Genomic DNA, 25,269 nt, shown 5'->3' on the forward strand with positions numbered 1-25,269 from the left:
TGGAGGGAGCTAAATGACGTAGGAAGAAAAACAGTCCCTAGAGCAGAACACAATAGTGCTTAAAGCTTTAGATTTAGGAAATAATTTAAATTTTGCTGATACCTCTCCTCCAGCCTCTGACTTTCCTGGGCTCTACAGAAGATTCTAGAATGTGAAATGAGTTAAGTATCAATCCTGCTTTAGGATAATCCTTTCATTTATGGGCTGTGAATTTAAGGAGATTAATGGATATATTGAGTGAAATTCTATGTTTCTTTTTATGGTGCTTAATACTCCAGAGTTGCTACACCACTCTGTCTGGAAAGGTGGAATCCAACAAAACCACAAGATATGCATCCCAATGGGAAATGAATGTTCTAGCAGGAGTGGCTGGAGGATCTAACACATGTAGGTAATATATGCGAACATACACTAGGCAGCGATAAAAGTAAAAATTGCTAAGTATGTTTCCTGAGCACTTTCCATGGAATTAGGCATTGTTCTAAGCATCACCCATACTGTCCCCTGTAATCACTGTAACAGTGCTGTGAGTCAGGTATTACGACCATATTTTAGAGATGAGGAAGTGTAGGGACAGAGAAGTTAAGTATTTTGTTCAAAGTCTTGCAGCTGATTTTGAAACTAGTCCATGTGGTACCCAAGCCTGACCCCTGACCTCTGCTCTGTATCACCTTCCTATATTTACATTAGATGTTTGTTGAATAAATGAGGAGGAGGAGGCGGCGTTTGAGGGAGGCATTTAATCCTCAGGTACATAGGGGATTGCCAGTTGGGTTTGTAGAAGAGTTTTATACAGTACTGTGATAAGCCATTACTCTGGGACTTCCTGGCTGTGTAGTGCTTAGGACTCTGAGCTTCCACTACACAGGGCACAAGTTTCCATCCCTGGTCAGGGAACTAAGATCCCAAGTGTCATGTAGCAAGGCCAGAAAAATTAATAAATGAAAGATTTTTTAAAAATCTGTTACTGTAAAATATTACATACCCAAAACTGCAAGACCCAGCGAGCACACCAGTATATGTTGGTATCCATTATATACTGTGCACCAAGTTGCTAGCAGACAAATGTTAAAGAGAGTATCTTTAATATGTAATGCCCTATGTGTTTCAAGCATTGGTTTCTTCTTGAATTCTTTCTCAGTGGTTAAGATCAGCCTATGATCTAAGTGACAGTTTGTGTAAACTATCCTTCAGTGAAGGATATTGTCATACTGCCTGGCAATTAAAATAATGTTTGAGGTATCTCCATTAGCTTCCTTCTACTGAGAAAACTGAAGTTGCATCACTCTATCTTTTGCTAAAATTCATATTCCAAAACATAGCATGTTCATGGCTTGCTCTTTGAGAGCTCAAAATTTCCTCTGAAGAAGACTGACAACTGATAAGATAATATCTCTCATAAAATGTGCTTTTGGATTACTTAGTTTCCTGGAGGAACCCCACAAAATTAAGGCATATTTCTGCCCTGTCGCTTCTTTTCTCCCTCATCATCCTGAGATCAATAGGTGGACCCTGACCATTGAGATATCTCATTGGCTAGAGGACCCAAGCAGACCTGTAAAAGCATCAGTCTGTGAATGGCATAAAATGGGGTACCAGTTTCTGGGTGCTGCACAGGTGGGATGGGGTACTCTCACTTGGATGTGAAGCTGAGCACGATGGGGTGCAGGAAAGGAGTGGCCAGGAGAGTCTATACTGGTTTCACTCAGATGTTGGGGGAAAAACATTCGAGGAGGAAATGCTGGGATGTGATAGAAAGAATATGAGCTCTGAAGCTTTCAGTCTCAGATCTCTCACTCACTACGTGTATTCCCTGTGAAAGTGAAGTGAAAGTCACTCAGTCGTGTCTGACTCTTTGTGACCCCATGGTCTATACAGCCCATGGAATTCTCCAGGCCAGAATACTGGAGTGGGTAGCCTTTCCCTTCTCCAGGGGATCTTCCCAAGCCAGGGATCAAAGCCAGGTCTCCCGAATTGCAGGCAGATTCTTTACCAGCTGAGCCACAAGGGAAGCCCAAATGAAGATGTGTCAGAAGTATTCCCTGAGGGCTCTCTCAAAGCTTTCTAAGGCTCAGTGTTCCTTTTCTTTAAAATTGATGTCATACCTAACCCTAAAACTCACCACTTTGCTCCATACAGTGTGGGATACAGTATCTCCAGCCTTTTCTGTCACCATCTGACAACCCAAGAAATTTGGATCTACCTCTCCATCTAAGTTATGTATGTGGTTTTTCTATATCGATGTCTTTTGACTTTGTTATTCTTTATTCTTAACATATCCATTTTCCTCATTTCCATGGGTCTGAAACCTACCTCTTTTGTAAGTCGTAGTTTTAAATACTGTGTCCGAAAGGAAACTTACCCCTGTTCCACCAGACAGAAGTCATTTCTCTCTTCTCTGTGTTCCAGCTGCCCTTGGGGGCACTCGATGCCATTTAACGTGCCCTTCCTTGGGTGATACTCATTTATATGCTGCTTTTATCCTTCCTGCTGGACTTCAAGCTCCTTGTGAGGGAGAGAACATCTAGCCCATCACTGTATCCCTATCCAGTGCTAAGTGTGTCCCCTTGCACATTGGCGATCAATAATGGTGTGTTTAATTGAGCTAATGAGAGAGGGAAACTGAACTTTGTGCAAATCTCTGGTCCTTTCTCTCTGCTCTGGCTTCAGGGATTCACTGCTTTGACTGAGTCTGCTGCTGCTAAGTCGCTTCAGTTGTGTCTGACTCTGTGCGACCCCATAGATGGCAGCCCACCAGGCTCCTCTGTCCATGAGATTTTCCAGGCAAGAGTGCTGGAGTGGGGTGCCATTGTCTAATCTAACCTAAAATGATAAGGGAGACAGAGCTGATGACTTTTTTTACTCCTCTTATGCGTAATCTTCTCTATTTTTTAGAATCAGTTGCCTGGTGGTAGATGGATGCACTCTGAGGATTTTATGGATTGAATACATTTTTAAAATACTATCAGAGAATCAAGCCAGGCCAAATTCAAACATGACATTGCCAGGGGAAATATCTGAACAATCTGCATTTTCTTTGATTTATGGTTAGGAAATGTATTGATTCTTTTTTCTTAATTATTGCAAATGGTATTCTTGCTTTTTAAACAAGAATGATCATCCCTTTCTTTGCTTGACTTCTATGAGTCTATAATGATGAGAAACTAAGAAATGAATTTGTGCATTGCCATGTATATTGTAAAAGGAAAGTCACAAAATAAACTCATATTTATAGTGTTCAGTTATTAGGGTCATTAACATATTTTATACATTGAGTTTTCCTATATCTTATTTTAGAAAGACTTAGTTATCAACTTTCCTTTACAGTGTTATTCATAAAATTAGATGATACAAAAAAAGCCTTTAAATGTCTAGTTGGAACTGGATTTTGAACTGTTAGTACATATTGAACAGTCTGGTGTGAAGGAGCTGCCGTAAGTGAACCCAGCATGGGTAACAGTCTCTCATTAACTTCTTGCTCTTGGTGCATTTTAGACCTTCTCTCATTAAATCCTTGATTTAAATATATTATTCTATTCACCTGTTTTGTTGCATCTCAATAGCTACTAATAAACCCAAAGGACTCCATCTTTCAGAGCATTTTCACAACTGCAGTAATCACACAGGAATGCTTTATAGTGAAAGGAACATTTTGACTGAAATTAAGTTCAACAATCACCTATCAAGCAACTGCCATGGGCTGGAAAACTGGGGTTACCACCCATTCCTTATTTTGCTTAAACTTAGAGAAGGAAGGAGACACCCAGCTATCATGTAAGTCAAACCACAATGCATATGAGAGTGGAGAGGCCAAGCACCAAGGATGAGGAAAGGAAAAACAGCTTCTCAGAGGTCAAATTCAAAACATGTAGCACTCTGTATGTCCAGACACTAACCAAATAGATTGGGCATGAACCATAGCCTGGAGCAGAGTCCTGGAGGGCGAGGCAGTACCCCTTCAGTTGCTGGATCATGGAAAGGTCTGAGGGCTTCTGGGAGTAGAGGGTTAGAGCTGAAGTAGCAAGAAGGCACGCTGAGGGGTATGGATGCAAGTGAAGGGCAGCAGCTTTTTCCAGTTGTTTTGAAATTATTTCAACATGTTACCCCTGATGTGGCCGTCCTGGTACAAAACAGCAGAAGATCAAAAAAAGCCACCGCATGGGCTAAGTGTTATTAAGCAGAATTTAAAATTTAAAATGATATCCGAGGGAAAGGATGGAGGCATAAACTCATAAAGGATAGAACTGAGATTAACTCTCATCTCCTCCTTCTGAAGCCCATTGTCTGTAATGGTAAATAATTGGGCTGTGTGCTAAGTCACTTCAGTCGTGTCCAACTTTCTGCAACCCCAAGCATTGTAGCCCACTAGGCTCCTCTCTCTATCCATGGGATTCTCCAGGTAAGGATACTGGAGTGGGTTGCCATTTCCTTCTCCAGGTGATGTTTCCCACCCAGTGATCAAACCCACATCTCTAAAGTCTCTTGCATTTCAGTTCAGTTCAGTCGTTCAGTCGTGTCCAACTCTTTGCAACCCCATGGACCACAGCATGCCAGACCTCCCTGTCCATCACCAACTCCTGGAGTTAAACCAAACTCAATGTCCATTGAGTCGGTGATGCCATCCAGCCATCTTACCCTCTGTCGTCCCCTTCTCCTCCTGCCTTCAATCTTTCCCAGCATCAGGGTCTTTTCAAATGAGTCAGTTCTTCACATCAGGTGGCCAAAGTATTGGAGTTTCAGCTTCAACATCAGTCCTTCCAATGAACACTCAGGACTGAGCTCCTTTAGGATGGACTGGTTGTATCTCCTTGCAGTCCAAGGGACTCTCAAGAGTCTTCTCCAACACCACAGTTCAAAAGCATCAATTCTTTGGTGCTCAGCTTTCTTTATAGTCCAACTCTCACATCCATACATGACTACTGGAAAAACCATAGCCTTGACTAGATGGACCTTTGTTGGCAAAGTAATGTCTCTGCTTTTTAATATGCTATCTAGCATTTCAGGCGGGTTCTTTACCTCTAGCGCCACCTAGAAAGTCCCCTGATACTGACAAATCCAGGGGAGGGGCTTCCCTAATGGCTCAGATGGTAAAGAACCTGCCTGCGATGCGGAAGACACCGGTTTTATCTCTTGAGTTGCGAAGATCCCCTGGAGAAGGGAAGGGCAACACACTCCAGTATTCTTGCCTGGAGAATCCCATGGACAGAGGAGCCTCGTGGGCTATAGTCCATGGGGTCACAAAGAGTCAGACATGACTGAACGATTAACATTTTCACTTTGTTTCAATCCAGAGGAGAAGGTGAAGGAGGAAGATGACCATGGCCGTGGTTTACAAAGACAGAGCATTTTAAGCTGGGCCTTTAAAGCCAAAAGATTTTTTATCATTGTATCTCCAAGAATGTGTAGTATCAGGTTAGTTTGTTCCACTCCTGGTAAGGATCTTCTGATCATTCTTTTCCTAGCTGTCCTTCCTTCCCTCTGTTTCTTTCCCCACCAATCACTTTCTTTAGATGGAAGTTCTTAATTTAGAATTCATGGGGGCAGGGGGCATGCCTGAGCTTCTGGAACCCTAGAACCCATTGTGTTTGTATTTATTAATGTGCATTTTTGTGGGAAGATGATCCATAGTTTTATTCTGGTTGTCAAAGGCTTCTATTTAACTCCATTACATTAGAAGAAACTAGAAAAACATTCCACAGGTGAAAATTGTAAGTACTATGATGTCATATAATGTAACATTCTGAAAATTCAGCATATCCACTTGAATTTCAAAGACTCAAAAAGTGAGTACTCTCTCTTTGACACTTATGTATATATTATTATCAAATACATGGCATTTCCCCTTGCACACACCAGTGACTACTCTCTAAGCATTTGAGAGAAATAAGAGACCTCAGAATTTAGGCACCCAACCTTGGTAGTCCTTGCTGGCACATTATATGTGGCTGACATTTAGAGATTACAAGTTACATTACAGGTTACACAGGCCGTTTCGGCACATGTGGGGCAATGGTCTGGTAGTCAAGTGCAGTGGTTAAGTTCGACCTGGGAATCTGACTGCTGAGGTTCAACCTTGGCTATTAACCTTGGCTGTTGTTTCCCTTTAGCTTTGAACAAGATACGTATTCTCCATGTGTTACTCTAATCTTATTTTGAAAATGAGGGTACTGCAATGCCTGTTTTTAGTAGTTATTGTAGAGAGTAAGTGGTTCGTGCAAGATGATAATAAAGAGGTCCATAGCTGCTAAACTCTTGCACTGAGGTCAGAGTGACAAGGTCACAGGGCCCAATGCCCACACTAAATCCTACTCCTGTCTGCACTCACGTCCTCTTGTTCCCTGGTCTCTGCCATCACTGTTGTGCCAGGGCCCACTGTGGTTGTCTTCTTGTCTTCACATGTGCTTTCCCTGCCTCATCAGTGTGGTGGGAACAAGTGTATGGAATGAAGACTCTCTCATGATTCTGAAGGCTTGTCGTGTCTTCATGTGGTGAATAAATTTATCTCAAGATTCCAGAACTACTTACACAGTTGAGGAAAACTAAAAATACAGGAAGGCAAGCCCTCTGTTTCGTGCTTTACCTAACAAGGCTTCAATTCTTAGTTCCTCATGTTTACAAAGTCCAGTTCACACTTGTGGCCATGGCAGTGAAACTGTCAATCAACAAACATTGCTTGAGAGTGTACTATTCATAAAACATAAAGAGGAATAAAAAATAATTTCATTTGTAAAAAAGCAAATATGTAGGATACAAAGATTAGCAAGGATCCTGTGAGTATTATCACCCATTCCTGTATTAACTGAAATCATGTACACCTTTTTTTATGTCTAGAGATTTTTGGAAAATGAATGGACCTTGCAGCCCATTTGAGAAAGCAATGGCAAAGTCAGTTAAGAAACATCACTTTAGCACTTCTGAATCTTCTGTTCCAGCATCTTTAGTCCTCAACAGCATCGCTTTTAATGTTGATGGTTCCATCCAATACAAAGAAAAGCCATATTCTTCTGCCTCTGAAGCCCTAGAAGCTTACATTGATGATTTCCATTTAAGCTGTGAGCTTCCTGAAATTAATGATACAAAGGTTAACCTGGATCAGAGCCCTCTTGAATTTCTTGCTAAACTAAACAGGGGTAAGCTTTCATTATTCTCTGACTTCAATTTTTAATTTCTCTGTAGAAAGCTGATGCTTTGAGAAGATATATGATCTAAAAGATATTCTTCCTTGGGAAATAACTGTCTTACAGTATGTGAGTGTTTTTATCAGATTGCTATATAAATTTAAGTTTCCAAAACTTTTTCAGCAGTGGATTCCTTCAAATTGAGAGTTAACTAGAAAAAGCATATCCTAGTCTTGATTTCAGAGGGAGAAAGTTCTGGCCTTGGTATAAAGCCTTGGGCTTTGTGGCTAAAAGTGTTTCGCAGTCACTTGAATTCTCCAAGTGACAATTACCCCTTTATGCAATGAGAATGATATTAACCAGCATCAGCATCATTCCTCACAGGCTTATTGTGGGATCCAGTATGTGTGGTGCAGTCTGTACGTGGCGGTGGCTGTAGGGTGCTCAGGCTCTCTCTGCAGCACAGTGAGTACTTACAATAGAGAAAGGGGACTGAGGTCTGGCTCCCATCCTGCTAATGACCCTTGAGATATGAGAAGAGTTGCTTGGTCTCCCTGGGCTTTAGTTTCTTTGTCAATATGAGAAGACTGAATTTGACATCTCCATAAGTATTCAATTCTATATTATATAGAAGGCAGAAAAAGAAAATTGGTCAACTCCAGTATTTCTCATTGAAAAATAGTCATTCATATTTGAAGCTGAAAAAAGTTATACACCTCAGACTTCCCTGGCAGTCCAGTGGTTTAGACTCCACTCTTCTATTGCTGGCAGCACAGATTCGATCCCTGGTTGGGGAGCTAAGATCTCACATGCCATGGGGCACAGCCAAAAAAAAAAATGCCACTATGAAAGCAATACTGGGTGTGAAGCTGAATTGTGGCTGATTGACTGAGAAACCCTTGGGAAAATAAACTCTTATAGTAAGTTTTTTCTATATATATAGAAACAATAATAATAGTAAAAATGCCTGCTTCTCCACTGAGCATGGTTTGTTGGAGGCTTTAGATTATGTGTACAAAAGAATATTGTGTTACAAAAGTAAGGTGGTATTTATTGATTTCAGTCTTAGATTATTATGAAAAAGATATCTACCATATTAGTGCTTGATATGTAAAGTTAGAGTACATGAAACAGCTTCTTATTGTTTCATAAGTGAAAAGACAGAGTAATGTGAGGATTCCTATGAATGGGACGTAGTCCCACACCAGAAAAAAGCATGTTCCTCAAAGCTAAGTTGTACTGACTATGGTATTTGACATGGTTTGATAAATGGGCAGACACGATGTGGGGATTGCTTCTGAAACTGCAGTTTGAGTGTCTACATTATCTATGCAATTGAAGTGCAAAATATATTGTAATTTGTTCAGTAACGCTGCTGGTTTTCGTGACAAGGATTTTCATTCTTCTTTTGAGGTTCGGTGTAGAAAGAGTTGTTCTGTGTCAGTGTTTCTCCTTGAATCCAGAGAGGAAACACCATCTAGCTGGCACTTGTCAATGGCTTGGAGTGTGATGCAGGCACTTGCTCTCCTCTTGAGTTATTGACTCCACTCTCAGCACTGTTCTTGACACTTCTTTGCAAAGGGACATAGAGTTTGTACTTTTCATGATAATAAAAGTAATATATACTCTTGGCAAGAAAATTTCATAAAACACCTAAGACAAAAACAGAAACCAACCATAATCCCAAAACCAGAGAAAGCAACTGTTGGTGAGTCTATGTAAATTTCTCCTTTCTATGTACAAATGTATAATAGGGGCTTCCCTGGTAGCTCAGCGGTTAAAGCATCTGCCTGCAATGCAGATGACCCGGGTTCGAGCCCTGGTTTGGGAAGATCCCCTGGAGAAGGAAATGGCAACCCACTCTGGTATTCTTGCCTGGAGAATCCCATGGACGGAGGAGCCTGGTGGACTACAGTCCACGGGGTCGCAAAGAGTCAGACACGACTGTATATATTATGTACAAATATATCATAGAATTGTAATATCCACACAGTACCACAACCTTGCTTATTGCCAGTATATTACGAATGTCATTTTTTTCATGTCATTAAAATAATTCTTAACCTTTACAGAATTCATTGTCTCTCTCATCACATTTTAGTGGTCATTAATATCTTTACTGGGCTTCCCTGATAGCTCAGTGGTAAATAATCCACCTGCAATGCAGGAGACACGGGTTCGATCCCTGGGTTGGGAAGCTCCCCTGGAGAAGGGAAGGGCAACCCGCTCCAGTATTCTTGCTTGGAGAACCCTACAGACAGAGGAGCCTGGCGGGCTATAGTCCATAGAGTTGCAAGAGTCGGACATGACTTAGACACTAAACAGCAACATATCTTTATTATTCAAAATGTTGCAATTGCCACCATTATATACACGTTTGTGTGGTTATTCAATTATTTCCTTCAGATAAATTCCTAGGAATAGAGTGTCTAGGTAAAATGGTATATTTTCAAGCATCTGTTTTATACTGTTAAATCATCTTCCAGAAAGGACATATCAATTTTGTATATTCTCACCAGTGGAATAGAAGCATCTTTATTTCCCTACTGTAATCTCACTGTCTGTGGATATTATGAGCTTTTTAAATCACTGCCAATCTGCTAGGTAAAAATTGGTATCTTTGTTTATTTAGTGTTTGCTTTTCTTCTTTTGTGAATTGCTTAGTAATTATTTTTACCTTTTTAAATTCTGTACCTATTTTTAAACCTTTACCTAGAATCTATTTTGTTGTTAGATATGGTGAAAGCCTAATTATTTTTATTATTTTTTCTAATTATTTTTTAAAAGGATGCTACTTGCCATCTTAACGATAACCTAATTCCCATTTATACTTAGGCTATTTCTTGACTTTTTGTTCCATTCATCTGTCTATACCACTTCAGCACTTTTATCAGTCTATTTTAATTACAGTAGTTTTATTTTACAATGGACTTTGTGTCTTGACTAAAATAGAGGGTGGAGGGCTTAGAAGGAGTCATGCTTGTTCTCTTTCATTTATTCTTCCAGATGGACTTCAGAATCAATCTTGATGATTTCTAAATGCTTGTTTTCAGATTACTTAAATTCCTAACCACGCCCGGGGCCTTGCCTGGTCCCCTCCAGCCTGTTCTCCACCCTGCAGCTAGAAGCATCTTCTAAAGCACAATCTGCCTCTGTCGTGTGTGTGCTGCAGGAGCTACCGATCCAGCTTCAGTTTTCATCTCTGCTGCCACCATACACATACATTCACACACCCCACACACACCACAAAACATACATGCTATACATCATACACACACCACACCATATGCACACACCACACACACACACCACTCACACACACCATACACATGCACACCACTCACATGCATCACACGCACACGCACACTTGCCCGCACGCGGCGCTCCTTGCCCCATTGTGAACTAACTCGCCGCTTCTTGTCACATGCATCACACGCACACGCACACTTGCCCGCACGCGGCGCTCCTTGCCCCATTGTGAACTAACTCGCCGCTTCTTGTCACATGCATCACACGCACACGCACACTTGCCCACACGCTGCGCTCCTTGTCCCATTGTGAGCTAACTCGCCGCTTCTTGCCTTTGGACCTTTCACCTGCTCTTCCCTCTCTCTGGAGTTCTCTCGTCCTTCCCCTGCCCTTCTGTGGTAAACTCTTCATTCTGACCTCACTTTTCTCTCTCTCCTCCTAAAGTCCAGTTTAGTCGCTCGTCTTGGGTCTTCTCTTAGCACCTGCAGGATTACCCAGGGCAGCATGTACTCTGCTTTATTAGACCCTGTTCACTGCCTGGTCTCCCCACTACTGGACTGGCTTGATGTCTTGTCTACCTTGTCAGCCCCCCTTGTAAGCTCGCACTGAGGGCGCAGAGTCACCTCTTGTTGAAGAATGAAGCAGCGGATGAAGTACTGCTGCTCTGGTTATATCGTGTGTCACTATGACTCCATGATTTTTTTCCTTCCAGTTCTAGGCTGTACCTGTCGTCTCTACAGCATGGCCCCTACAGAAACTGCTGCCCTCCCCTGCATCTTTGTTGTTGTCATTAATCTAGTTTGTGATTTTCTTACTCAGACTAGAAAGTGGTACTATTTACTTCCTCTTCATCAGATCAACCTGAACATGATCTACATATTGACAGGGCTTGAGGACACTGAGAACCTTCTAAGGTATGTCTGAAATGAGGAAGAGAGATGGCTCATCTCATCAACACCTTTGAGAATCCTTTTGTTTGCCTGTGTGCTAAGTTGCTTCAGTTCTGTCTGACTCCGCAACCCTGTGGACTGTGGCCCACCAGGCTTCTCTGTCCATGGGATTCTCTAGGCAGGAATACTGGAGTGGGTTGCCATGCCCTCCTCCAGGGGATCTTCCTGACCCAGGATCGAACCCGCATTTCTTACGTCTCCTGCATTGGTAGGCTTGTTCTTTACCACTAGCGCCACCTGGGAAACCCCTGGAATCCTTTTAGGTCTTACAAAGTTCTCAACTGATGATGTCTTTGGGGCAACCTCTCAGAGACCCATGCCCACCACCTCTTCAGTCAGTGGGACTCATTTCGGCTCATCATGTAAGGCTCACCTCACATGTTACCGTGTAAGGGTCGCTTCTATGTTAACTCACTTCACATGTTTCACATGTAAGACTCACCTCACATATTTTGCAGTTTTCTCAGAGCCCCCACCAGCTGGTGGTAGGACCTGTGCAGATCTTTGAACTCACACGTCTGACTGCAGTGTCTGTTTCTGAGTTCGTTCTCTGAGGCATCAACACTGTCTCAGTTATTACTGTTTCACAGAACCTGGCAGAGTTAAGTGAACTGAACAAAACTGACAAACAACCCTAAAGGATTCCTACCTTAATGTGCCAGATAAAGCTGTGTTTGTCTAAAAGGAGTGGGAAGATGAGACTGCATCTGCTAGATGTACTCAGCCTATTCTAGCATATCTTACGTACAGTACAGAAATGTGGATGATCCTCTAAAAAAGTTATTTCCTCTCTTTGCACTGGTTTTTTTCATTGCACAATTCACTGTTGTGGTCTTCTGTTCTTATAGTATTGGGTTGGCCAAAAAGTTTGTTCAGATTTTTCCATAAGATGTTACGGAAAATCTCAAATGAACCTTTTGGTCAATTCAATAAAAGGACCTTTTCCTCCCAGTGGGATTTGCAACTATTTCCTGGCAATATTTTGTCTGTTTTTGCCTTGAAATTCAAGTAATTTTTTTCCCTTAACATGGAAAATGTGCTTTGGGAGAAGCAGAGAGAGGTTCTCTTGAAAGATTAATGGCAAAGCTTTCCATGGCTTTTTTCACTTGAATCATTTATCCCTTGAATAGTCCTCTTTTAGTTTTTAATGCTCATATGTGGAGAAAATAATCCAGCAGTGCTTGTAACAGACTATTTCGTGGATGAGAGAGTTGTCCTTTCACAATAATGAAAAATCATAACTATTGATTGAAGGTAGTCTGATTGGAAAGCCAAAGTAGAGCTTCAGTGGACAGAAGAAAGGGAAAATTCTTAATACTCCCCATAGCAACTTTGAGAAATATTGTCTGGAATTTATGTCCTATTTTGGGTGTCTCAGGGCATTTTGCCACATAATCTATTTATAGTTTTGAGGTGGAAAAACAAGGAATCTGTTTTTTAAAGTCTCTTGTTATTCTAAGAGTGATAAATTTATTTTTCAAACTATGCTTGTCTGATGGTGAATCTACAAACTATTAGAATTTATTTGGTGTCAAATATGCTGTAAGTAATATAGTTGGAATTAGGGGTCTCTGATCTAAAGAACCATAATGCCTGCCTTCGAGAACATTATAGTTTATTGGTAACTCAAGAATAATTGTACTTCAGTGTGGCTAGTACTAAGATAAAAGAATGCATTATGTCTGAGGCCAAAAGAATATGCAGCAAAAGCAGATTGGAAGATTGGAGAAGCCTCTCAGAGAAAATGACCTTTCAACTGAATTTTGAAGGCCAAATAGAAGATATCAGGCCAAAAAGAGTGAAGGGCTAACATTCTAGAGAGAGGCCCATGGGTGTGTGGAAAGGCACATCGCATATTCAAGAGGTTACTGGTAGTTCAGGATTGACAGAAAGAGGGATGATGCTCTTTAATTCTGTTTCCTTAGAGTTTGTCCCAACTTCTACTTTAATTATTACTGATATAACTATGCTTGTACAAAATCCACCCGCTTCCTTGTGTCATGAGGAAACAGATTTTGCTCATTCTCATGTGTAGTGATTTTTAATAGAAAAAGGGCAGCATGGATAATTGGTGCAGATGTTTTCTACAACTTTTGTCTTTGAAGCTATAGACTTTCATAACTAGAATATGTACATATAGTTCTATATCATCTTTTATATTATTATCACAATTTATTATTGTTTGGAAAAATATTTCTTTAATGCTAATTGCCACTATTATACAGAAATAACATCAGGAACATATTTTTAAAAAATTAAGAATTGGATCGCAGTTCAAGTGGACATTTTATACTGGATGATGACTCAGTCTTTTCTATGGTTCTAACTCCTAGAACGAGTACTTAATCTCTTCACAGCCTGCCTACTTGAAAGAGTCATTTTCTCCTTGCTACCCCATCCCTGTGGACTCACCTCAATTTGATCTCCACTTCGACTGCTGCACTGTAATTGGCCCCATGACACGGATATCCTGCCCTCAGACCACCCTGTACAGTTTGCTGTTTTGTGCTGTGCAATTTCACTAATGCCGTTCTCTCTTGCCTGAAATACCCTCACTCCCCAACACACATGCCTTCTTTGTGTATCTGACTCCCACTCACACTTCGATACCCAGTTCAAGCCTCGTCCAGAAAGTCTTCCTAATCCTTTTCAGCCCAGAGACCTTGTCTCTGTGCTCCTGCCTTCTCCTCCAAGGCCTGAGTACACTGATGGTGGTATCCTCAACTGTTAGTATATTTTCATAAGAGTATAAATACTAATAAATACTATGCTTTTGAACTGTGGTGTTGGAGAAGATTCTTGAGAGTCCCTTGGACTGCAAGGAGATCCAACCAGTCCATTCTGAAGGAGATCAGCCCTGGGATTTCTTTGGAAGGACTGATGCTAAAGCTGAAACTCCAGTACTTTGGCCACCTCATGCTAAGAGTTGACTCATTGGGAAAGACTCTGATGCTGGGAGGGATTGGGGGCAGGAGGAAAATGGGACCACAGAGGATGAGATGGCTGGATGGCATCACCGACTCAATGGACATGAGTTTGTGTGAACTCCAGGAGTTGGTGATGGACAGAGAGGCCTGGCGTGCTCGATTCATGGGGTTGCAAAGAGTCGGACACAACTGAGCGACTGAACTGAAATGAACTGAAGTACTAACAAGTAATATGAATGATAATAAATGCTAGCTATGATGGTAACTTGGAGAAGGCAATGGCACCCCACTCCAGTACTCTTGCCTGGAAAATCCCATGGACGGAGAAGCCTGGTAGGCTGCAGTCCATGGGGTCACTAAGAGTCGGGCATGACTGAGCAACTTCACTTTCACTTTTCACTTTCATGCATTGGAGAAGGAAATGGCAACCCACTCCAGTATTCTTGCCTGGAGAATCCCAGGGACAGAGGAGCCTAGTGGGCTGCCGTCTATGGAGTTGCACAGAGTTGAACACGACTGAAGCGACTTAGCAGCAGCAGCAGCATGACTGTAACTAATATACTAGTGACATAACCATATTGCATACAATAATTGTTATTGTATATATAATTATAACATTAATTAATAATTATAATAATATAAATAGTTGTGTATATCATCAGTATATCAGTCATAGTCATAGCTAACATTTATTAGTATCTATGCAATTGGATGGCATCAATGACTCAATGGCCATGAGTTTGAGCAAGCTTCAGGAGTTGGTGATGGACAGGGAAGCCTGGAGTGCTGCAGTCCATGGGGCCACAGAGAGTTGGACAAAACTGAGCAACTGAACTGAACTGAACTGATGCAATACATATGTATGTGTGTATATGTTCATTTACTACTAATAGTAATACCTAACGTTAAGCTCCTATTATGTGCCAGAAACTACTCAGAGCTTTAGATACATTATATTATTTAATCCTCACAGTCACACACTATGAGATATTATCCCCATTTTACAAAGAAATTAAGGCACAGAGAAGTTATGTAAAATGCCAAAGGCACAAAGCTGTAAGTATTGCCCCTGGATTTGTCACCAGATATTCTTACCCCAGGGCTCCCACTCTGGACCAGCAGTATACCACCTGCACTTTATGTGTGTTGTAAATAAAGATATAGGAATACAGTTGAGACAGAAAGAAAAGAAGGAAGGAAAGGAAGAAGGGAGGAAGGAAAGAAGAGAAAGACAGACAAAAGAGAGGAGGGGAGGGATCCTAAGACATCTTAAATATAAATTGACAGATTGGTTTCATATTTTATTTCCTTGGTTCATCTTAGAAAGAACTTGTAGATGAGTGGAAATATGGCCCAAAAGATAGGAAAAACCTTTAAAGTGGAGGGAAAAGCTAATAACCTGGCTGATTGATTCTTGTCTTACTAATTATTTTTTCTGTCTTTTTTAGAAACTATATTTTAAGGCAGTCATAAAGAGTATAATGGCCAAGGTACTGGACTTTGAGTGAGATGAACTAGGTTTGCATTCCAACAGGCCCATTTACCTGCACTGTCTCTCTGGGAAGTTTCTTTCGCTCTCTTTCCCTCCTTCCCTCCATATATAAAATAGGAAAAGTAATACCTATCAAGGATGTTATTTGGGTATTAAATACAATGATGAATATGAACTAAATAGTTACGTGTCACATTGTCAGTGTACCCAGAATAATTTGTTTACCCTGGTAGAATAAAGTGTTAAACAGGGCATTTCTTGGTAGTTTTCATGTTGTTTTTTTAACTCTTGGCTCTCACTCTTGCTAACATCTTACCATCACTCCCACGTCCAGCCATAACACAAATAACTCTACTTTCACATGGACAGCTACATTCGTACACCAAGAGGAAGAGGTTGCTCTTGGTGTTGTGTATGTAAGCTTATGGCATGTATCTAAATGGCCCTCGGCTTTTCAGATCTGATGTGGAGTTTCAGTTAGCACTCAAAAGAGATTTTTTACTCTTTATGGTACATTTGGATTCTGCAGCTCCTCTAGTAAAATGAAGATTTATGTAGCCCACTCTCTTAAGCAGTTCAAGTAATTTATTATATCAGAGTTATGCTTGCTTAGTTATCTGTCCCAGTAATGCCCTGAAACTTGAAGTTTTATACTCTATTTATTTATGATCTTCCATTTCTCTCTCTCTTGTGTTATCATATGATAGACACTTACGTGGGGAAATTGTATAACAATTTAAAATCAGTGGAGGATTTCACTCTCTTCATGGCAGATTGGCTTCCAGGGGGCTCAGTTTTTTTAATGGACAAAATAAAAGTTGAGATCTTTAAGTTCAGTAAAATTACTTTTTTAAGCTCTGTATGTTTTTTTGTAAATTGAAAAAAAAAAGAAAGCATAAGAACCTAGCAAGGAGAGAGACATAAAATTTTTAACAAAATTTTTGGACCAAAATGGATGAAAGATAGTTAAGCTCTATGCTTTGGGTACTGCATATTGTCATTAATTTCACTTATTTAATTGTTAATAAATAGTCTGTGTGAAGTACAAGTATGCAGAGTAAATATTTATGTTTTAAAGAATAATAAGACATCCACATGCCCGCCACCCAGCTTAAAGTATACAATATTGGGAATTGGGTGAAGCCCCTATACTCCTCTGAAAGATATCATTGATATATATCATATGATAGACACTTGCTCTGGGAAATTGCACATCAGTTTAAGATATGAATACTGGAGTGGGTTGCCATTACCTTCTCCAGGGGATCCTCCCCATGCAGGGATCAAACCTGTGTCTCCTACATTGACAGGCGGGTTCTTTACCACTGAGCCACTAGGGAGCCGTTGTTCAACTGTTACTGCAATTCATTTCCAGAACGTTTTTCATCTTCTCAAACTGTAACTCCATATCTATTAAACAATTACTTTCTATCCTCCACTTCTACCGGCCCCTGGCAAGAGTCATTCTACTTTCTATCTCTATGGGTTTGACTATGTACCTCATACAGTAAAACCATACGATATTTGTCTTGTTGTGCTTGACCTATTTTCACTTAGCACAATATCTTCAAGGTTCATCTATGTTGTAGCATGTGTCAAAATCTCCTTCTTTTTAAAGGCTGAAGAATATTCCATTAGTTAGTATTCCATTTGTCATCAAAACACAACTTAAGTGTAGAAGAATTTATCTTTTTTTTTCTTCTATGACTTCTTATTTAAGAAATCTTATACCTAGAAGATATTAAGATATTTAGTTTTTTAATTCTAGGTAAAGTAAACATGGTATCTTAGAGAATAAAATATGAGCTATGTGAGAAATTTAAGTTAAATTCAAAACTTCCTTTATCAGATATTTATTGAATCCTACTATATATACCACGGGCTTCCTTGGTGACTCAGCAATAAAGACTCTGCCTACAGTGCAGGAGCCACGGGAGATAAGGGTTTGATCTCTGGATCGGGAAGATCTCCTGGAGGAAGGTATGGCAATCCACTCTAGTATTCTTGCCTGGAGAAGCCCTTGGACAAAGAAGCCTGGTGAGCTATAGTCCTTGGAGTCAAAAAAGCTGGACATGACTGAAGCGACTTAGCATGCCTACATGCACTATATACCAGACACTATTACAGCCCACAGATTCTTTACCCTCATGGAACTTCTATTCTTTCTAGGAGAAAGGCAATAGTCAAGTGAATATGTAACATGGTGCCAGGGTGTCATGAATGCTATTAATATGAACAGAGACTCAAAGAAGTTCCTGTCCTTAGGGCTAGAGCACTCTCCCAGCCTTGTGAGCTATTTGGATAACAGAAGAAGAAGAAAATAATATTCAAAGCAGAGTGAGACTGAAAGGGTACCATGGCAGCCCATAGATGGACTTCTAATCCAGGCTTGCTCCCTATTGCTGTGAGTTGGGTGAAACTCATGAATTAGTTAAATGTGTTGATTGAATCACATAAGGTATGATACCTTTCCCCTTGAAAGCTTTTCTAGAATCTTTAAGGTTTATGCTTTACTACACCTTCTTGGGATAAACTGTTTAGAAGGAAATAATAGGATATTTTAAATTTTCCTAAAGCTAAAAGAACACAGTTCACTTCCAATCGTAATTCTTAACTCTGTGTCCCAGGAAGAGTAATTTTTCATCATTTCCAATAAAACCAATGTTAGATTCCAGCTGAAGCACTGTAAATGGATAGCCATTTGTAAAAGAATTTCCCTGTAATTAAGATGACTCTGCAGAGAAAGCTATAAAAGCAAGTCTTCCATGATTGGCTGCAAAAAGTAAAGCACTAAAATTGCTAAGTAATACTATAGATTTCAAAATTTATATGTATCTTTAGAGCTAGTCTCACAAAAGGAATGATTATTTAACAGTCTAAATTCCTGAAAATTATTTTCATAGTAGGAAAAAAATGTAAGACATACTGCTATACTTCTTTATCTATGAACATTAAAATGTAAATTTCACCTTGGAGCGTGTGCACAATCTTTTCATGGAATTGAATGCTAAATTAAGTGGGACAGGTGATTGTGATTAATCACTACTCATTACTAGAGGAATAGAAGTCTTTGTTGCTGAATCAAATATGTAACACAATCCAAAAGGAAAATGCAGAGATGGACCATTTCTGAAGTAAAATATAAACCATTTCACATCTTTTTGAAATACTGAATGAAAGCATATGCATCTCCTACATCCCATCATTTGAGGGTCACCCTGGACTCAGACTCTCTTGAACTTGAAGGTTCAGAATTCCTTCAAGATGGTCATCCTCAACTCTGCTGGCAACTTCACTCTGAGATGCCCAGTAGAGACGGATGAAGCCAGTAATGCTCAGGCTGTGACCAGACATAACACAGGGCAGATAATAGCACAGCCTCTGAAACGCAGCTTCCTGTTCAAATTCTAGTTCCATCCATTTCTTATAGCTAAGAAAATGTGAGCAAGTTATTAACTTCAGGTCATTTCTACTCTTCAATAAAATGGGGCTAATCATAACTTAATCTAGTCTTTACTGATTAAAAGAAACAACATGTGACCCTCTTTAGATGCTCAAAATTTATAAAATTTCCCATTTCCCTCTTTCTCCACTCCCTCCTTTTTGGTTTTTTGAATTTGAGATGCGATTTTCACTTATAAAGAGTAATCTTAAAAAGGTAGTCTTATACCTACTGTAGACATTGATAAATTCCTTAATCTGCCCTTTACTGGCCCTAGAGCAAGTCATTGCACCTCTTTGAGCTTCAGTTTTCTTATTTATGAAGTGAAATTGATACCAATTCATAAGGATCATAGATCCCAGGAACTCTGAGTGTTACACCCGATGTCAATATGTAATGGATCAGAGCACTGTGCAAATTTATCTTAAGCAATGATTTTAAACCTTGAATTGAAGCATGAGTTTCTAGAATTCTGGAAATAATGTATGTTTATATTTGTGAACATGGCTTTTTCTGGAAAGAAACTCTTTATCTTTCAAAACATTCTAAAGGAGTTTATGATTCAAAAGGCTTAAAAACCACTTCCTCAACATGAGACCAAATAACTACTTAAAAAGCAAGACTTTACTGCAACCTGCTCAAATGTAATAATATATATCTATAAAGATATATTAATATATATCTATAAGGAAAGTATTCATAAGAACAGGATTTGGTTCTCACTGGAAGCAGACCAGAAAGGAGGATCACAGAAGAAAATATTGGCACCATCCGGGGAGGAGATGGTCTTCCCTGATAGCTCAGTTGGTAAAGAATCTGCCTGTAATGCAGGAGACCCCAGTTCGATTCCTGGGTCAGGAAGATCTTCTGGAGAAGGGATAGGCTACCCACTTCAGTATTCTTGGGTTTCCCTTGTGGCTCAGCTGGTAAAGAACCTGCCTGCAATGTGGGAGAGCTGGGTTCGATCCCTGGGTTGGGAAGATCCCCTGGAGAAGGGAAAGGCTACCCACTCCAGTATTGTGGCCTGGAGAATTCCATGGACTATCCATGGAGTTGCAAAGACTCGGACACAACAGAGTGACTTTCAGTTTCAGGGAGGAGAGGAAATCTTAGATAATTGTTTCGAGTGGTCCAACTCCAATACTTAGATCATTCCTAACATAGAGGAGTGTTGTCAAGCTGTTCCTGTTGCAAGGGCTCCTGCTTCAACAGCGTTGCTCTCGTTTAGATATAGCTCCTTTTGTTTCATTCCCCCCTTACCAAGCAACCTTCTGTATATATTTTGTTTCCCATGTAGTTTGGCTTACAGTGAATATTCTTACACTCATGACAGCTTTCTCATTATATATACATCCATCTCAATATATACCAGTCTTCTCAGTTTAGAAACAGGTTTCTCACCGCTGAGAAATGGGGCCATGCTGGGTGAGCTAACAAAGCAAGTTTCTAGACCTTCAAGACAGAGGGGCTGAAGGAGAACCAGGGTTAAGTTGCCAAGGAGTTGAACGCTACCTCAGAGGGCCTCGTGGGAGACAGGAGACTTACTGCCCCTGTGCAATACTTCATGTCATTTTCCATGTTGACTTTCTCCAGGAAAGACGACCTACCTCATAAGATTATACAAGAATGAGATAAAAATGATACGTGTAAAATACTAACCAGGCATTGGCCCATCTTCCGTGTTAATCCCTGTTCATTCCACTTGTCCTCTAGTTCTGTCACCTTAAAACACACCAGTGACAATCCTCTGCTTGGAGGGAGATTTCTGATTCAGCCAGTTCACATGGTGGAACCGCCAAGCTACGATGTGTCACCAGTCTCATAGTGACAGGAATAGTGTCATTTGTCCTTGTAGAAAGGCAGGTGGCCACAACCGATGGCTTTGTATTAAGAGAGAGAAATTTCGCCTCTTTCTAATGCTTAGTGAATGAAGGAAAACAACAACAAAAAACAGAGCTACGCTATACGTGTGTTCTCAGTCAGTCATGTTGAAACTCTGTGACCCCATGGACTGTAGCCCACCAGGCTCCTCTGTCCGTGGGGATTCTCCAGGCAAGAATACTGAAATGGGTTGCCATTTCCTTCTCCCGGGGACATTCCCAACCCAGGGATCAAACCCAGGTCTCCCGCATTGCAGGCGGATTCTTTACCATCTGAGCCACCAGGGAAGCCCATCTTTAGTATTGCTATCGTAGTCAGGTTGTGTATAGGTACTGTTTCTTTTTCTCATTATTAAATTTCCATGTTATGTTTGAATATTACCTGTAATATCTCTTTTATCCAAGCAGTAAGCAAAAGTCAATGAACAAATACTTATTAGGCACCTAAAAAGGATAAGATATTTTGTGGGGAACAAAAATGAATTAAAAAGTAGTCCCAGATGCAGTGATTTTCCAATCCAGCCCACACCCAAGGAAACACTAGCTGTGCCACCCATCTTACTATCATTACTGTAATAGGAAGTTTCACTTTCTTTGTCTACTACTTTCAAAGTTATCCCAGTAAATTCAGACAATGTATATGGAAATTTAGATCATGGCATCCAGTCCTATCACTTCATGGCAAATAAATGGGGAAGCAGTGGAAACAGTGGCAGACTTTATTTTTGGGGGACTCCAGAATCACTGCAGATGGTGACTGCAGCCATGAAATTAAAAGACGTTTGCTCCTTGGAAGGAAAGCTATGACCAACCTAGACAACATATTAAAAAGCAGAGACATTACTTTGCCAACAAAGTTCCATCTAGTTAAGGCTATGGTTTTTCCAGTAGTCATGTATGGATGTGAGAGTTGGACTATGAAGAAAGCTGAGCACCGAAGAATTGATGCTTTTGAACTGTGGTGTTGGAGAAGACTCTTGAGAGTCCCTTGGACTACAAGGAGATGCAACCAGTCCATCCTAGAGGAGATCAGTCCTGAGTGTTCATTGGAAGGACTGATGTTGAAGCTGAAACTGCAATACTTTGGCCACCTGATTCGAAGAACTGACTCATTGGAAAAGACCCTGATGCTGGGAAAGATTGAAGGCAGGAGGAGAAGGGGACAACAGAGGATGAGATGGTTGGATGGCATCACTGACTCAATGGACAAGAGTTTGGGTAAACTCCAGGAGTTGGTGATGGACAGGGAGACCTGGCATGCTGCAGTCCATGGGGTCACAGAGTCAGACATGACTGAGCGATTGAACTGAACTGACATGGAAATTTGGTTTTGCAGGAATGTTTTTTGGCTTTTTCTTTTCTGTATGGGATTCCTAATAAAATGCTAAGAACAGACATTTCTCCTCCCATAGTGACTTCCATCTGTTGGAGAACATCTTTTATCACATCTGAAAGTACAACGGGGCTTCCTTGATAGCTAAGTTGGTAAAGAATCCGCCTACAATGCAGGAGACCCCAGTTTGATTCCTGGGTACAACGAATACAACGTACAAAAGTACAATGAGAGGCAAAAGCAGGTCCTGCTCTGTGATTCATGAGATAGTAACCAAACCATTTCAAGGTCTTGACTCCCTTGGACTCTGCAGATTTGTAATGATAGACTGACTCAGTTTTCAGTGTATTCCCTTAAAAGACCCAGAAAGATATCCTTTATTTTAAGATGCTTTTTAAACTAACCTCTATAAGCCTTAGTTTTCTTACTGGTCAAAGGAGATCTGTTCTTTCACTCAAAAACATTATTTTTGCACAAATTGAGTTCAAAAGTCCATATTCTGTCCCACAAGAGTTTAATAAGCTCCTTGAGAGCAAGAGCAAAGGAAAAATAGGAGAGATTCTAGGATTTGATTTGGTGATTGGGATTTGATGACAAGAATTCTGAATTTTTTACATCGTCTTGAGTACCTAGCTGAAAAGGGCCTTGTATGTTGGAGTTGCTGGATACAAAAACCAAAAGAAAAGTTGCTTAAAGTTTCCCAAGTTTTTATATTTGATAGAGTGAGAACCAGATACACAAGAATTTTCAAGAGGAAAAACTTTTTTAAAGTCAAATTAAACTTGTATCATTTTAAACAAAATCTTGAACTTTTTTCATAGAAAAATTTCAACAGGAGAATAACAGATGAATGCATGCTTTCAAATGCAGCTTCTGTGTTTATTTAAAGAATTCACTGCCTCATGGAGAAGGTAAACATCTCTGAATGAAAATAATCCCAGAGTGCCTCTGTGGCACGTTTTTAAGGATGGTCTAGGTCTATAAACTAGGATTCCCTGATACATTCCCTGGAAAAAAAAAATGTATATATATATATATATACATACATACACACACATATACATGGAGAAGGCAATGGCACCCCACTCTAGTACTCTCACCTGGAAAATCCCATAGATGGAGGAGCCTGGCAGGGTGCAGTCCATGGGGTCACGAAGAGTCGGACAGGACTGAGCGACTTCACTTTCACTTTTCACTTTCATGCATTGGAGAAGGAAATCACCACCCACTCCAGTGTTCTTGCCTGGAGAATCCCAGTGACGGGGGAGCCTGGTGGGCTGCCGTCTCTGGGGTCGCACAGAGTCGGACATGACTGAAGCGACTTAGCATCAGCATACATATACATATATATTCCCTGATATATATTAGGATTCCCTGATAGCTCAGCTGGTAAAGAATCCTCCTGCAATGTGGAAAACCTGGGTTCGATCCCTGGATTAGGAAGATCCCCTGGAGAAAAGGAAAGGCTGCCCACTCCAGTATTCTGGCCTGGAGAATTCTATGAACTCTATAGTCCATGGGTTCACAAAGAGTCAGACACGACTGAGTGACTTTCACTTCACTTCACAGGTCTATAAACTAGTTACTTTTTATTTTTATAAAAATAGTGTATCTTGGTATATTGTTTTAGATTTGTTTTAATAATTAACTGGCTCCTTTCTCCAATGTTTTTACATGGTAGTTCTTCCAGAAATTGACTTCTATATAAAAGTCACATTTTAATGTTCACCTGAGGTAAAGCTGCAAAGCAAATATTATGACTCAGTATTATAATGAGAGGCTTTAGAACTTCCAGGCACTGCAGATTCAATTCAGTAGAATGCAAGCTTACTGTTCTTAGGTAGGAGATGGGAAGTATAGGAGGCTGTATTAGCATTTACTTCAGTGATATTTTTTAATAAGGACAAAAATAATAATCTATGTGTTTATTAAGAGAGGATTGGTTAAATAAAATATTATAATGCATATTATGAAATACTACTAAATACTATGTTATGAAATACTATGCAACAGATTGAAAGAGGCAAGATGATTTTTTATGCAAGTATTTTTAAAGTAAAGACGCAAAAGAGCATATGTATAATGAGCCCCTGTATATTAGCAAATATAAATGTTTATTTATCTAGTCATGAGGTATAGTTGCTTTACAGTGTTGGTTTCTGCTGTACAACAAAGTGAGTTGGCTACATGTATACATATATCCCTTCCCTCTTGAGCCTCCCTCTCACCCCTGATCGCATCCATCTAGGTCACCACAGAGCACCGAGCTGAGCTCTTTTGCTATACTACAGGTTCCCACTAGCTATCTATTTTATAATTGGTAGTATATATGTATCAGTTCAGTTGAGTTCAGTCGCTCAGTTGTGTCTGACTCTGCGACCCAATGAATCGCAGCACGCCAGGCCTCTCTGTCCATCACCAACTCCCGGAGTTCACTCAGACTCACGTCCATCGAGTCAGTGATGCCATCCAGCCATCTCATCCTCTGTCGTCTCCTTCTCCTCCTGCCCCCAATCCCTCCCAGCATCAGAGTCTTTTCCAGTGAGTCAACTCTTCGCATATATAGGTATATATCAATTCAAATCTCCCAATTCATCCCACCGCCCCCATCTTTCCCCTACCTTGTGTCTACACGTCCAGTTTCTACATCTGCCTCTCTATTTCTGCCCTACTTCAGGGTTTTTTGATGATCTCACTGTGCTAACTCTACACATGCTAGCCATCACACATTAGGTTTCCCACCAGTTGTGCCATGAAGGCTTGTCAGTTCTGTGTATTACAAAGTATGAGGGATTATTACGTAGCTGGAGTCAAACATTCTATAGATCTTGTCAACTTCCCAAGAATTTCCTAATACATTAAAACTAATATTTTCATA

The 25,269-nt window shown here is 40.3% G+C and overlaps 1 protein-coding gene and 2 non-coding genes across 10 annotated transcripts in view; all 3 read left to right on the top strand.

Annotated features, from left to right (window-relative positions):
- Positions 1-25,269, top strand: part of GRIP1 (glutamate receptor interacting protein 1) — a 309,369-nt gene that overhangs the window by 32,292 nt on the left and 251,808 nt on the right. For 7 of the 8 annotated variants that reach the window (XM_059886942.1, XM_059886943.1, XM_059886944.1 and 4 more), the window contains exons 1-2: positions 5,762-5,783; positions 6,832-7,130. The exons of the other annotated variant lie outside the window; for it this stretch is intronic. In XM_059886942.1, the coding sequence (XP_059742925.1) occupies positions 6,845-7,130 (286 nt within the window). In that variant the 5' untranslated portion in view covers positions 5,762-5,783; positions 6,832-6,844. Of the gene's footprint in view, positions 1-5,761; positions 5,784-6,831; positions 7,131-25,269 lie in introns of those variants that run through there. 8 annotated transcript variants of the gene reach the window in all.
- On the top strand, positions 8,878-8,949 carry TRNAC-GCA (transfer RNA cysteine (anticodon GCA)). Its single transcript has one exon. It is a non-coding gene; the product is annotated as a tRNA-Cys (tRNA).
- Positions 19,968-20,040, top strand: TRNAY-GUA (transfer RNA tyrosine (anticodon GUA)). Its single transcript has one exon. It is a non-coding gene; the product is annotated as a tRNA-Tyr (tRNA).

This window comes from Bos taurus, chromosome 5 (genome assembly GCF_002263795.3).
Source record: "Bos taurus isolate L1 Dominette 01449 registration number 42190680 breed Hereford chromosome 5, ARS-UCD2.0, whole genome shotgun sequence".
Taxonomy (NCBI): Eukaryota; Metazoa; Chordata; class Mammalia; order Artiodactyla; family Bovidae; genus Bos; species Bos taurus.